The 13296-nt window shown below is 49.0% G+C and overlaps 4 protein-coding genes across 4 annotated transcripts; 3 read left to right on the top strand and 1 right to left on the bottom strand.

Moving 5' to 3' along the window:
• Positions 1 to 198: 198 nt before the first annotated feature.
• PV10_03333 (uncharacterized protein) lies at positions 199 to 2031 on the top strand (the record flags this gene model as incomplete). The annotated part of the gene is made up of 1 exon (XM_016367767.1): positions 199 to 2031. The coding sequence occupies one exon, from the start codon at positions 199 to 201 to the stop codon at positions 2029 to 2031; it is 1833 nt and encodes a 610-aa protein (XP_016227285.1).
• A 95-nt stretch (positions 2032 to 2126) lies between these two features.
• PV10_03332 (uncharacterized protein) lies at positions 2127 to 3577 on the bottom strand. The gene has a single exon (XM_016367766.1). The coding sequence runs from the start codon at positions 3519 to 3521 to the stop codon at positions 2289 to 2291; it is 1233 nt and encodes a 410-aa protein (XP_016227284.1). The 5' UTR covers positions 3522 to 3577; the 3' UTR covers positions 2127 to 2288.
• Positions 3578 to 9611: 6034 nt separating this feature from the next.
• On the top strand, positions 9612 to 11271 carry PV10_03331 (L-arabinitol 4-dehydrogenase). The gene has a single exon (XM_016367765.1). The coding sequence runs from the start codon at positions 9885 to 9887 to the stop codon at positions 11034 to 11036; it is 1152 nt and encodes a 383-aa protein (XP_016227283.1). The 5' UTR covers positions 9612 to 9884; the 3' UTR covers positions 11037 to 11271.
• A 468-nt stretch (positions 11272 to 11739) lies between these two features.
• Positions 11740 to 13264, top strand: PV10_03330 (uncharacterized protein). The gene is made up of 4 exons (XM_016367764.1): positions 11740 to 12124; positions 12188 to 12292; positions 12349 to 12725; positions 12790 to 13264. The coding sequence occupies exons 1-4, from the start codon at positions 11969 to 11971 to the stop codon at positions 13178 to 13180; spliced, it is 1029 nt and encodes a 342-aa protein (XP_016227282.1). The 5' UTR covers positions 11740 to 11968; the 3' UTR covers positions 13181 to 13264.
• Positions 13265 to 13296: the final 32 nt, after the last annotated feature.

The raw sequence follows: 13296 nt of genomic DNA, 5'->3' as shown, positions 1-13296 counted from the left end.
CTGAATCGTCACTCAACCCAATTTTTCATGTCGAGAGGAATCCGCCATTGGCTGGCGGTGGCCTTATTGCTTTGGGCCCCTTCGGTATATTCCCTATCAATCGAGACACTGGCAAGCTCTCATCTAACTCCGAGGGATGAAAGAATTGATGGCAATTTGCCAGTCTCCATCGACAGCCCGAGCACCCCTTTTCCACCCATGAACAGCTCAGATTTGGGCAACATTACAGTGCCTGGCTCATTCTACTCGGGACTTCAAGGAGTCGATCTTGCAAAGGATGCCAAACTGGTCAAGATGATGTGGTTTACCATTTTCTTGGTCGTGGGCATGGTCTTTGCACTCCGACTCGCCCAACTCTTCGTCGCCTACATCCGAAACATCTTCTGCATGACAGCCACCCCAGCCCAGCAGACCTACTACACACTTGACCATTTTCCATTGTGGACCTTTTTGAAGAAACATCTGGTGTATGCACCTTTGCTGCATAAGAGACACAATCGTGAACTTCAGATGTCGAGCGTCGTGAACTACGGAACCATCCCAGGCCGCATTCACACTTTACTGCTCGGGGTTTATATTCTCTCCAACATGGTATACTGTCTCATGCTGGACTGGAACACCCCTGAAAAGGGACGCCTGTACGCCGAACTGCGCGGTCGCAGCGGTATCCTGGCGACCGTCAATTGCGTCCCTTTAGTTCTCCTCGCTGCTCGCAACAATCCAGCCATTGCAATGCTCCGAGTTAGTTTCGACACCTTCAATTTATTCCATCGATGGCTTGGAAGACTGGTGGTCATGGAAGCTTTGATTCATTTCTTTGCATGGTTGGCCGCTTATATCCTCGCCAAGGGCGATGATGCCACCGGCGCAATCTTCCACAACAACAAGTTTCTGCAATTTGGTCTAGTTGGCCTTATAGGCATGGTCGGCTTGGCCGTCCATTCTCCATCTCCTGTTCGCCACGCCTTCTACGAAACCTTCCTTCACCTCCATCAAACTCTGGGCTTCCTCGCCCTGGTTGGCACCTACGCTCATGTCGCTAGCAAGATGCTTCCCGCTTTCCCATTCATCCTGACGGCTTGCCTCTTTTGGTTCGGAGATCGTCTTTGGAGAGTCGCGCGGATTATCCACTTGAACCATTCTCGAGGTGGCGGTAGGACCACCTGCACAGTCGAGGCTTTACCAGCCAATGCCTGTCGAGTTACTTTCCAACTGCCACGACATGTGACCATCCGACCAGGAAGTCATGTTTACGCTTACATTCCCGCAATCTCTCAATGGATGTCACATCCTTTCTCTGTGGCATGGACCAATGCAGAGTCGGATCCATTGATCGCACCACCTGAACTGGAAGCACCACCTAAAGAGTTTGAGACTCTGGACCAGCTGGAGCGTCAGTCTACGCGCACCAACCTCGCCGTCAATAAAGAACCCACGAGAGTTTCTCTCATTATCTGTGCTCGGTCGGGGATGACCAAGACCCTGTATGACCGAGCATTTGCAGCCGAGAACAAGCGGCTGCAACTGAGTGGCTTTCTTGAGGGACCTTATGCAGGCCACGACTCGATGATATCATACGGCACTGTGGTCATGTTCGCTGGTGGTGGTGGTATCACCCACCACCTGATTCAGATTCGACAGCTCCTGAAAGGCGCTCGATCGCAGACAGTGGCGACCCGCAAGATCGTTCTGGTCTGGTCCATCCGAGACACCGATCCCATGGAATGGGTCAAGGCTTGGATGACCGAGCTCCTCAACATGGAAGGCCGACGTGAAGTCTTGTCGATTCGAGTGTACGCCAGTAGACCCACGAGGGTCATCAACGAGAAGAAGAACAAGGCTACCATGCAAGTGCTCAAAGGTCGTGCCGATCCCCAGGCTATTTTGCAAGAGGTCATTCCTCAGCGAATCGGCGCTATGATGGTCAGTGTCTGTGGTCCTGGTGCTTTGGCCGATGAGGTCCGCGCTGCGGTACGAGATAATCTTGATGTTGCACGCATCGATTTCAACGAGGAGTCGTTTACCTGGTAGGTGTCTTGCGGCTGCAACAATATGCGGCCACGACAGGTGTGATGCGAGATTGAAATTGGAATAGATTGGCCATACCTCCACGTAATGTTCATCACGATGATTCAAATTCGAGATATACCCTTCCCTATGTGCATTTCGCCCCTAGTTTCCGCCACATGTTCGTTCTGTGTCTCTAGCCAAAGTATAAGACCTAAGATTCTTGTGTGCCATTAGGCATAATGTCACATCGTACATCAAAGCCATTGATACTATATATATCAATCATCGCCCAAACCATCCAGAAACGCCAGCGAAGGAACAAAAAAGGTTGAGCCCGTGACTGGAGTGGAATAGTCGAGAATACGATCATGAAGACCTGGCGGGTCGCCGATGAACATGCGCTCGAGCATTTTCTCCGTGACCCAGAGACGGCGCGAGTAGCCTATGAAATAGGTGCCGTACTCGGTAGACCCAGGCGAGCCAAAGGGCATATTATCACGAAGGATGTCGTATTCGACGCCATCTTGCTCGACCGTGGCAAGCGTCTTGTGTGCTTTCTGCTTGTCGTCGTCGGCATCATCCAGCTCCACGTTGTCGAACTTGGTCCGTCCAATCACCGACTCCTGGCCTTCGGTTCCTAGCTTCTTCCACCCGCCTAGATTATGCAGATATTTCTGTACCACGACGTAGCTGCCGCCAATGGAGCTACTACCGCTGACATCCAAGCCTAGGTTATCTCCCTCGGCCACCAGTACCGCTTCAGGCACGTCCGGACCAACTGGATTTGCTGTCCCATCGACAAATCCCAATAGATCGCGCATGTCAAAGTATCGGAAACCAACGGTTTCATCTTCGACTTTCACCGCATCACCAAGCAGGTCCATGACTTGCTTTTCGAACTCGAAACACAGGTCTCGACGGTCTGCCCGGATGTGGAAGAGGAGATCACCTGGTGTTGACACCGCGGTGTGCTTGTTGCCTTTAAACTCCCGAAACGGATGCAATTCCGCCGGTCGAGGCTTGTTCGTCAGTCGATCCCAGATACGACTGCCAATCCCCACGGTTGCGGCAAATTGTGCACTAGAATCTCGGATGGATACATTCTTGATCAAGTCGGCGACACTAGCCAAGGTCGAGCGCACTGTTGAGATGGCGTCGTCTCCTTCCGCCACAGATAGGACGAGGAACGTCGCCGACATTGTCAGCGGTGCATCCACGCTCTGGGCATTGACTGGTGCACGGCGAGACATGTTGGTGGTTGGAGTTGCTGTTGCTGACGTCGAGCTCGTCGTAGTCAAATACCTCTGGACTCCTGGTCGACCAGATTCAAGGCCACAATGTTGACGATGTACACTCGACAACGATGGCAAGCGACAGGGTTGAGTTCTGCTGCTTACCCTCCGAACGTGGGGGTGGGGTGTCAGGTATATTAAACGACCAGAATGAATTGGGAGAGAAGATCGAGTGCGTAAACACGAGGTGAAAAGGGTCTTTGGCATGCTCATGCTCATACCAGACGCACGACAAATCCAGGAGATGGGAAATGGCAGCACATTCACTACTGTGACCGCTCGTTAATCATCACTGCTGACCGTGCAAACGCCACATGTGTGATCAAGTGGACTGACTTGATTGACCAACTGAGGCGCCTGATGCTGTGAGTTACTCGGATATACATTCCCCCACCCAAAGGGATGAGGAGGAAGGCACGTCAGCAGTTTATTCCTTCGTTGTCATTGGTCTCTGGTGCACATGCATGAGGTGGCAGGTGCAACTGGTGAAAATGTCACCCGTGGCCCACCCACCCCACGGCAAGTACGGGTGTCTTGGCATATGGGGAAAGTGGACCGAGATGATTATATAATCCTATTTTTGCATGTATCGATTCATCAGATCCTTGTATGCCTTTGTCCTCCTCTTGATGGATGCAAATAGAAATATCGACTAACAATTGAGGATCAGAGTGTCCTCGGACCATATTCAGGATGTCTTTGTCTTCTTCTCTGACATAGGTCGATGCTCATTTACTAGACTAGAGGGAGGGTAAGTGCCTGATGGGAAAGGCCATGGTACCAGCGAACAACAACCACGACTCAAAGAATAAGAGGTAAAGCCTCTGAAATCAAGTTCGATTTACTGAGAATGCCCCTTTTTTTTGTCGCACTAGCATCATCCGACTCCTCAATTTGTCCGCTGGTCCAGGCTCGTCATCATCTCTTCCAGGCATACAAGTCATCATTTGCTCGATTGCTGCGTTTGCATCTTCGAGGTTCCAATCGTTCTCATGTTGGAGAAGCGCCATCTCCGCGTTGGTGAGCTCATACCAAACCTCATCATTGCGGACGCTGCACCTCGATGTAGTCTTCGTCGAAGAGCCGAAAACGGCGTTTTAATTAGTCCCAAAACGGGAAGCGGGAACTCCACCCTGTCACGCAAGGCTGCGTTTGGCAAGGGGGCGATCTCACCAAAAGAGAACAATGGGTTCCCTTTTCCACATATGCACTCATCGTATTGCGAATCGTGCTACTTACAGAGAGACTGAGAAAGATTTTGAGGCATTGGAATGACATTCGGTATTCATTCAATCATATTTCGGCGTGCTAGATCTTTATCATTGATAGGATTGCACGTATGCTGCCGATCTCGTCCAAAGCCAGTTACCTAGCTCTGATGAATCAGTCTCCAATTATCATTGACAACAACACATCCGATCTAGCTAAAAGCTAGGACACTATCTCAAAGAGATATCTGCCCACCTCAAATCGAATACTGCGGGAGTTGATTAGGTAGGTAGACTCGACCACATCTCAGCCTGGACCTCCCTCCCGGCCCCTGCCCCGAGGCACTCCGTAACAATATAGTATCATTCGGTCTAAACTGCAGAGTCGAAAAACCGTTCCAATGGATCATTTATTGTATTTCACCCTTTGGATGTCCTGATACTCTTGGCCGGTATCTTGTCGGGCCTCGCGCCTTAGCTCGTCTGTGAATTCATCGTCGCTGCATTCAGGACATTTGTTGAACTTCTCAAGCACCTCCACGATGCGTCCGGGATAACAGAATCGACCATTGCAAGGATTTATGGGTCGAGTAATCCGATGTCCTTTTCGCTCTAAGTGTTTGGGCAGCTCCTTTCCTCGCAGTTTGCATTCCTGGAAATATGTCTTGATATGCATTTCACACATGTTGGTTGCCTTGGATGATGATCTGGATCTTGTGGTTTATGATAATTATAAGCCTTTCTAGTCGTTTCTCTCGATAACGCATATGCTACACCTTTCCAAGATACTGAGGTGATGAAGGGGCCCTTTATAGTTGTGAACCTGAGGATATCGTTTGTTTGTGAATCTCGGTTTGCATCGTGCAACTTGAGTCTGACGGCAAGACACCCCAATTCAACCCAGTACGACCGCCTCAGAGAGTCAGCATGTCAGTCATTTCCCCGGTATTTCAATCTGATCCAATTACAAGCCGCATTTCAGTGCATCAACTATCAATGCTGAGACGAGTCAGAAAAACACCAAAGACGAAGGATGAGCACGCTCTCCCTCTTCTTTACATTCAGTTTGGCTGCCTATCGTAAACAGTCAAGCACCGCTGAAAGCCGAATCAACCAATATTTCCGATCTTCTCTTGATGAAATGGCCTAGAAATATTAAGTCTACCGCAGTTGGGGTTAGGGGTATCTTGTCTGGGCTGTAGCCTGGCAATGTCCTGGATCACTCTTTAGATTCCCAGGTTCAACTCAAGACCCAACAGGTAGAAGACCCATTATAATCTCATAAACACCACAGACAACACTTGCTGTTGTTTGTCGAATTCCAATTCTTGATAGACTGCGATAGATGTTGAAGTCAAACAGGTATGGTTTAGAGTATGATACCGGAATTTGGAATCCTTCCTCGACGAAAGTGCTCAATCTTTCCAGAGTCCGCCAACCAGCGCTCAGCTATGCCCTCTTTGTTTCACATCAACAACACCTCACCTATCACGAACCTGATCTGATTCTATCTCCCAAGCACCTCTCGCAAAAGGAATTTCCGGCTTCTCATCCGGGCTTGACCCCGACTGCGAGCTTTCCCACAAAATGGACATTCATCCACTTTGTTCACAATCAAGGAGACCGTGCTTGGAACACATGTGTCCTTCTTATCACAAGGGTCGACCCGCTCTTTCCGAACATGTTGTCTGGAGTTCTTCAAGGGGCAGGACTCCCATGTGGTTCTAATTTCTTCAACACACATTCTGGTGGAGAGAAGGTTGGCCGTTGATGCGTGTCCGAAAGAGGTAGAGGGATTGAACCAATGAATGATCGTGGTGTCCTATTCAAAACAGGGCCACTTTGGCGTAGATCGAAGGTTCGAATGCATGGTATGAATCACCGGGAACATCCTTTGGAAGCTGAAGTTATGCTGGTATTAGTACTGGTTGGAGTTGTCACTCAAACGAATGCATTCCAACGTAGGGGGTGAAAATAGCGATAGTGAGCTGGCTACTCTGTTCAAGTGCCACCCGGCAGACAAGTCATCTCGTCTGGTGTCTGGCAGGGGTTTGGAGTAGTCTATACGAATTCCAGCTACCTATTCTCCGCGAGCTTCCACACCGATGACGGTGACGAATCAGATGCACCACATGACGTGAGGAGGGTTTGGCCAACGACAACGAATTCCTACGACTTTAAAAAATGTTCATGGCGAATGGATAGTATGCTAAATCTACTAGGTAGGTACCTAGTAATCATTGCTCAAGCCTCTACCGAAGTTCTGAGAACCAGATTAGAGGGTCAATTGAACATTCCTGGCAAAATTCGAGTATCTCGTAAGAATTCACACTGAGCAAACGCCAATGCCCATTTGAACTCTCACGGCGCTCTGAAGTCTCCGTCAGAATCAGCCTACGTTACATGGTCCATTGCACCGGTTCTATGGGAACCAGTATTGGCGGCTCTTTCTAGCATCTTCCTATTTTTGTCCTGTGGAGCAGGTTGATTTAGAGACGTGCATAACGATAGAAGAGGGAAGTTGTTGACTTACGCAGAAAGGACACTCCTCATCAGTGATCAACTTCTCTTCCTCATGGGGGATGGCGCACTCCACTCCCTTCAAGGGGCAAGGATTGATCAGATCAACGAATTTATGGTCATTTACTGGGTGAAGTGTTCTGATGCGGCAGCGCTTCCACTTGGTGGTGATCTTTTTCTTACACATTTAGGTCAGTGTAAAGTGCGTTCAAGCTTTGGATACGACGAGGCCTTCTAAATTGCTTCGGAATGTTGGAATCGATAGACTATTCAATCGTTGTTTGTGACGTTAAAAAGACAGGCTTAGGTCTATGAGATCTTCAACGTGCTTATATAGGACGGAATGACCGTTTGCATCGATGACACTTTCCGTCATCGAAAAGATTTCTGGAGAACTTCAGACTCACACATCTCAAACACGGCCTCTGAGTCATGGTTGGGATTCGAACGAGCAAACTGGGGACCCAACAACTGAAGATATGATTTTGCGTGGAAGTGTTCTTCCAAGTATCAACGATCATAACTCGGAACTAAAGTTCCTGTGCAAAGCTAGGATGAGTACCCCATCTTGCTACCACCAAGACCGGTTTACGCCTAGAGTGCTTTGAGAATTCTAGAAATTGTCCATAAGTTATAGGCCCAACAACTGAAATCTACGCTATCTGTTTTATTCAAATAGACCAGGACATTGAATGATGGAGAAAAAGAGTTTCTGATAATAGTAACATCTTGGCTATGGGAGGTAGGTAGATGGGTGGTATCTATTTACCTGCTATTATACATATAACGAGACTGTTTCTAAGCAGAGACGCATCGTGTTTATTGAGTGGAAGTTTCGCCCGTCGAATCTGCTGGAGCTTTGTCCTCTTTAGAGCTAGCATGGTGTTTTCTCTCATGGTGGTGTCTCCTGTCGTGATGTCTCCTGTCATGATGTTTTCTATCATGATGTGATAGTCGCTCGTCATGATGCTTTTGTTTCTCACAGTATGGACATTCCCTGTGAGTATTCAAGCGCTCCACGATATTTCGTGGGGTGCACATAGTAGAGCCGCACCTGTCATGAACTTCGACGAAGACATGGCCTTTCCGGGTTATATGTCCGTCGGAATCTTTCTCTCGAAGGTGGCATTTTTCGAAATACGTCGTAATTCGTTGGCCGCACATGATCAAAGAGTATCTCCTATCGAGAGTATCGATATAGACCAATCGGTGGTCATTCGATGGTTGCAACAGATCGATTTGTGGTCGAAAATGACGATCAGAAATCTAATGATAGTGACCTTCTCAGAATGGTCCTTTAAATTTTGAGAGACAATCAGAATCGCTCATCATGCGACTTGAACGAACAAATTGGTCAACGTTCGTAGTCTATCACAGTCGACCGTGTCAATACAACAAACGCTTGATCGGTTAGTGGGTAAGATTTTGTCACCGGACCAACTCCCTACTGGTGTAGAAGTGTCACTCGAGAGAAGGTGTTGATGTTGGCGGTTTGACCTGAATGGTCCAGGAAGAGTCAGTGAGGTTCTATCTGACTCCTCTAGGAAGTATATATATATATATAAGTATATACAATCCGAACCTGAAATTGCTCATTTCTTGACATATTTCTCACGAGAAAACTCACAGCAAGGTCATACTTTAGCAAAGTGACACAGAGTCTTCAGCCAAATCAAGATGTGTAAGAGAATCCAATGGAAGATTTGGAAAAACTGCCAAAAGAAGCAGAAACATGGCACGCTGGTGGTCGAAGATAAGTGCACTAGATTCCGAAAGGGAGCCAAAAACACTGGTGCTGATTCTTGGTGCCCGGATTTCAATCGTGGAAATGTCCTGGTGAACGGAGATCTTTATGACCCATATTGTCCCAAGTGTAACAATACTTGGAAGGAGCCTTCTGAGAAGAAACCTGAGAAAGTTCCTGAGCAAGGGCATGGGGCACCACAGAGAGCAAGATCTTCAAGTCAACCCAGGACCACGGTCAGCGACAGACCTAGTTCATCTCGAAGTAACAACCCATCTATGCGACCACCGAACAACCCAATCTTTCCTCGTCCTACAAGTAACCCAACCTCTTCTCGTCCTACAAGCAACCCAATCTTTCCTCGACCAAGCCCAGATGAAGACGTTGAAATGCGGGACTATAGCGATAGCGAGGGCTCTCGTACAAACCCAGACAGAATGAGCTGGCGCCCTCAGTCAGGCTCGGATTTCGACATGGATTTGGATACACCAAAGGACTATCGGCGTTGGATATGACTGCGGCCTAAGGCAGCGAGCCCTATTTGTTGCATTGATAGCCAGTGGGCCGGGGCTATCGCGTCTTACACTTCCATGGGTGCCTTAGAGCGTCGGTTTTACCTTGGTAGATACGGAGGACGGGCAGAGAGTCCAGAGAAGATTCCTGAAATGGAAATATTCCTGTGGGATGCTGGGCGCCACCGACCCGTGAAACAGGGTGTGGGGAACCTCAAGGCCTCAAACTCTGGAACAGGCAACGATCCGAGGACAGCTTGATTTTGAATGTAACTGTTTCGTTGACGGCACAATCCATTCAAATATCAACCATGGCCCTGACCACTCTTTGCACTCTCTTTTGATTCATAAATCATAGAACAAATACTTGCGGCGGCCGGGTAGCATCGCTCTTTCCTCCATTGTTCTCTCTTCCTTCTTCAAGCCACCTTCCTGATCTGTGAATTCAGTCATTACCCCGCACCGGACCTTCCTCATTTCGACTTGTCGCTTCCCTCCTGCCGCCGCTTCATCAAATCTTGTCCGCAATCGGCTAGCCTCGTTCTGTTGTGTCGCTGACTCAGCATCGACATTGCGTCGCCTTGAAGAGAAGTCGATCATGTCGGTCACCAACACCACTACTGTGTCGGTTGCTAAGACTTCGACTTTTCTAAACGCCCAGTCATTGAAGTCCAACATTGGCGTGTACACGAATCCAAAACATGATTTATGGGTCGCTGAGGCTTCGCCAACGGCAGAGCAAGTGGAGGCAGGCTACGATCTCGGCGAGGGAGAAGTCTATGTGGGAGTCAAGTCAACAGGCATTTGTGGTTCTGACGTTCATTTCTGGCACGCAGGATGCATTGGTCCCATGATTGTCGAGGCTGACCATATCCTCGGTCACGAGTCCGCCGGGGTGATTCTGGCAGTGCATCCATCTGTCAAAGATCTCCAACCTGGCGACCGCGTCGCAATTGAACCCAATATCCCCTGCTACAAGTGTGAACCATGTCTGACAGGAAGATACAATGGATGTGAGAGTGTCGAATTTTTGAGCACACCCCCAGTCGATGGATTACTCCGGAGATATATCAAACACCCGGCAGTTTGGTGCCACAAGATCGGAGACATGAGTTTCGAGGATGGTAGCCTGCTGGAACCTTTGTCTGTCGCTCTGGCTGGAATTGATCGTGCCGGCCTCAAACTCGGTGACCCAACTTTGATTGCTGGCGCTGGTCCCATAGGTTTGGTCTCACTCCTTTGCGCGGCTGCAGCCGGCGCCACCCCGATAGTCGTCACAGACATTGACCCTGGACGGTTGGCATTTGCCCAATCGCTCGTTCCCCGTGTCAAGACATTTCAGGTCCCGTCGGCTAAATCGGCTGAAGAGACTGCAGATGGAATTATCAAGGCATTTGGTGGGATCAGACCCCGGATCGCCATTGAGTGCACGGGTGTGGAATCCAGCGTGGCCAGTGCCATCTGGAGCATGAAATTTGGAGGCAAAGTTTTCATCATTGGCGTGGGCAAGAATGAGATGAAGGTCCCATTCATGCGCTTGAGCACACAAGAGATTGACCTACAATACCAATACCGATACTGCAACACGTGGCCAAAAGCAATCCGTCTAGTCGAGAGTGGTGTTATCAAGCTGGATAAGTTGGTCACCCATCGCTACAACCTCAGAGATGCGGTGGAGGCTTTCAAAACGGCGAGTGATCCCAAGAGCGGTGCAATCAAGGTCCAGATCAAGAATGACGACAGTTTATGATGTATGGAGAGATACCAGAGGGCCTAGCCTACGCAAGTTCACCCTAGAATTCTCGGTGATGATAAGACTGCTTGATCCTATAGAGGTTGAGCATCAACATTTTCATTACTTCAATCGAGCAGCGCATAAAGATCGAGAAGTTGTTTTAACCAAATTCGGATCTACTCCGGACACAGCCTCATCATTGTAGAAGCTAATGGGCGCGCGTCCCGTGTGAAAACGGGCTTAGGAAATGCTTAGGGCCAGATCGTACCCCATCACTGGGTCTCACAGACCCAGACATTCAGGCCAATTCGGTTCGCAGATGCTAATAACTTCAATAGTACCTTGGACTTGGTCCCACGATTCACGCGCGTTCGAACGCATTGGCCATATTGCCAAGAGTGCCTTGTCATACTTGTATCAAGACCTGGACTTGCAAGAGCCTTCAAAGTGTCTGTGCAAAGCGGCATTTGCTGCCAGAGCCGAACTCTGTCTCAATTGACCTCCCTACCAGGGAAAGGTCACTTCTAAGTTACCGTCTAAAAAATGCTATCAGCACGCTGTTGCACCTCTTCAGGTGAGATAACAAAATTTCAAGGTTTCGATGAACATGGTCAAGCATCGGCCTAGATCCAATACCTTAGTCGCCCTCTCAGTAGAGGTGCCTACGGAGTACGTGGAATCTTCTTGTTGTGGCGGCTACTAAGGCAATCGATCTCATGTCCATTGCCACAGATATGGTCTTTAATGTAATGCCAAGTTCCATGGAATCCAAAAAAGAAGACCTGAGGGAAGGCTCATAAAATAAACTCGCCCGTCCTTGCGTGGTTCGACTGGTTATATCTTGTACGCCTTGGCCCGTCCGGTTATGAGCTGCTCTGTTGAGAACCATCATTTTCTGGCTTTGCGGCACGGCGGGGTGAGCGTGCAAATTGCTCGATGTAGCTGACATGGCTATCACGCCAACGACGAGCTGGGCCAAGGCCAACCTTGCTATGGCAATCACGTTCATCCCGTTGACCTGGCTTGTCGTCACCATGCGGTTCATTGCTCGACGGAAGATCAAGGCGGTGGGCACTGACGACTGGTTGATGTTGGCTGGGCTGGTGAGTTGCCGTCGAAGCAGAGGGGTCATAGTATGTCTGGACACGCTGACGCTCTCAATCCAGATTGCATACACCTGGTATTGCCAGACCGTGATCACAGCTGTTTTCTATGGGCTTGGCGAGCCGGACGCAAGCCTGACTGTTCAATTACGGCAGGATGGAAGAAAGGTATAGTCCAATCGTAAACGGCCTCTGTTCCTTGCTCTGACTCATTCTTGTGATAGTGGGTTTGGATCGGTGAGATGTCATACTTGATTACCATCATTCCAGTCAAGGTCAGTATCGCCGCGGGCCTGCTGCGAATCGCCATCCAGCGAAGACACAGATACAGCCTTTACTTTATCGCAATACTATCAACATGTGCTTCATTGGCCACAATCATCCTCAGACTGGTATGGTGTAAACCGGTCGAGGCAACCTGGGGCTCCCCGGGATCGTGTGGGTCTATCTCGACCCGGATCGATACTGGGTACTTTATGTCGGCCGTCATTATCTTCACAGATTGGTCGTGTGCAATCCTCCCGGTAGTTATGTTGTGGGGCCTTCAGATGAAGCTGAAGGTAAAAATTTCAGTGATTATTCTTCTTTCTCTCGGTGTTTTGTGAGTCGGCCTCATTGTACCTTCCTCCCGCTAGGCCCGAAAAACATTCTAACACCATGTCCAGCGCGAGTTGCCTTACCATTGTCCGACTGGTGTTTGTCATTCATCATGATTTCACCGTCAACTACCTTGTGGGGATGTCTGCTATCTCGATTTGGGGCGTGATCGAGCTAGGGATTGGAATCATTGCCGGCTCTATGGTCACTCTTCGGCCGTTGCTGAGACACATCACATGTCTGAGTAATGATAGCTCAAATTCAGATTTGAAACCGCAAGATCAGGTAACCCCATACCGTCCTGCGCCTTACTTACCTAAGGTTGCAAGAACCAACAACCCCGGGTATCGCGTGGAAGACAACGACGAAGAAGAAGACTCCTCAGAGGGTGGTGGCCAGAAACACACCTTGAAAGAAATGCTCGCCATGACAAGAGTATCGTCACGATCAGAATGCTGACGGCTTAAGGGTGCTCCCCCTTCGCACTGCCCGTGGAGAAAATGTATAATTAAGATAGAAGGACGAAATGGTCACTAATAAAAGTAGATATAATATGACATATCATAACCATCACC

Source organism: Exophiala mesophila (assembly GCF_000836275.1).
Source record: "Exophiala mesophila strain CBS 40295 unplaced genomic scaffold supercont1.2, whole genome shotgun sequence".
Lineage (NCBI taxonomy): Eukaryota > Fungi > Ascomycota > Eurotiomycetes > Chaetothyriales > Herpotrichiellaceae > Exophiala > Exophiala mesophila.
Note: the sequence above shows the minus strand (reverse complement) of the source record. Positions and strands in the feature narration are given on the sequence as shown.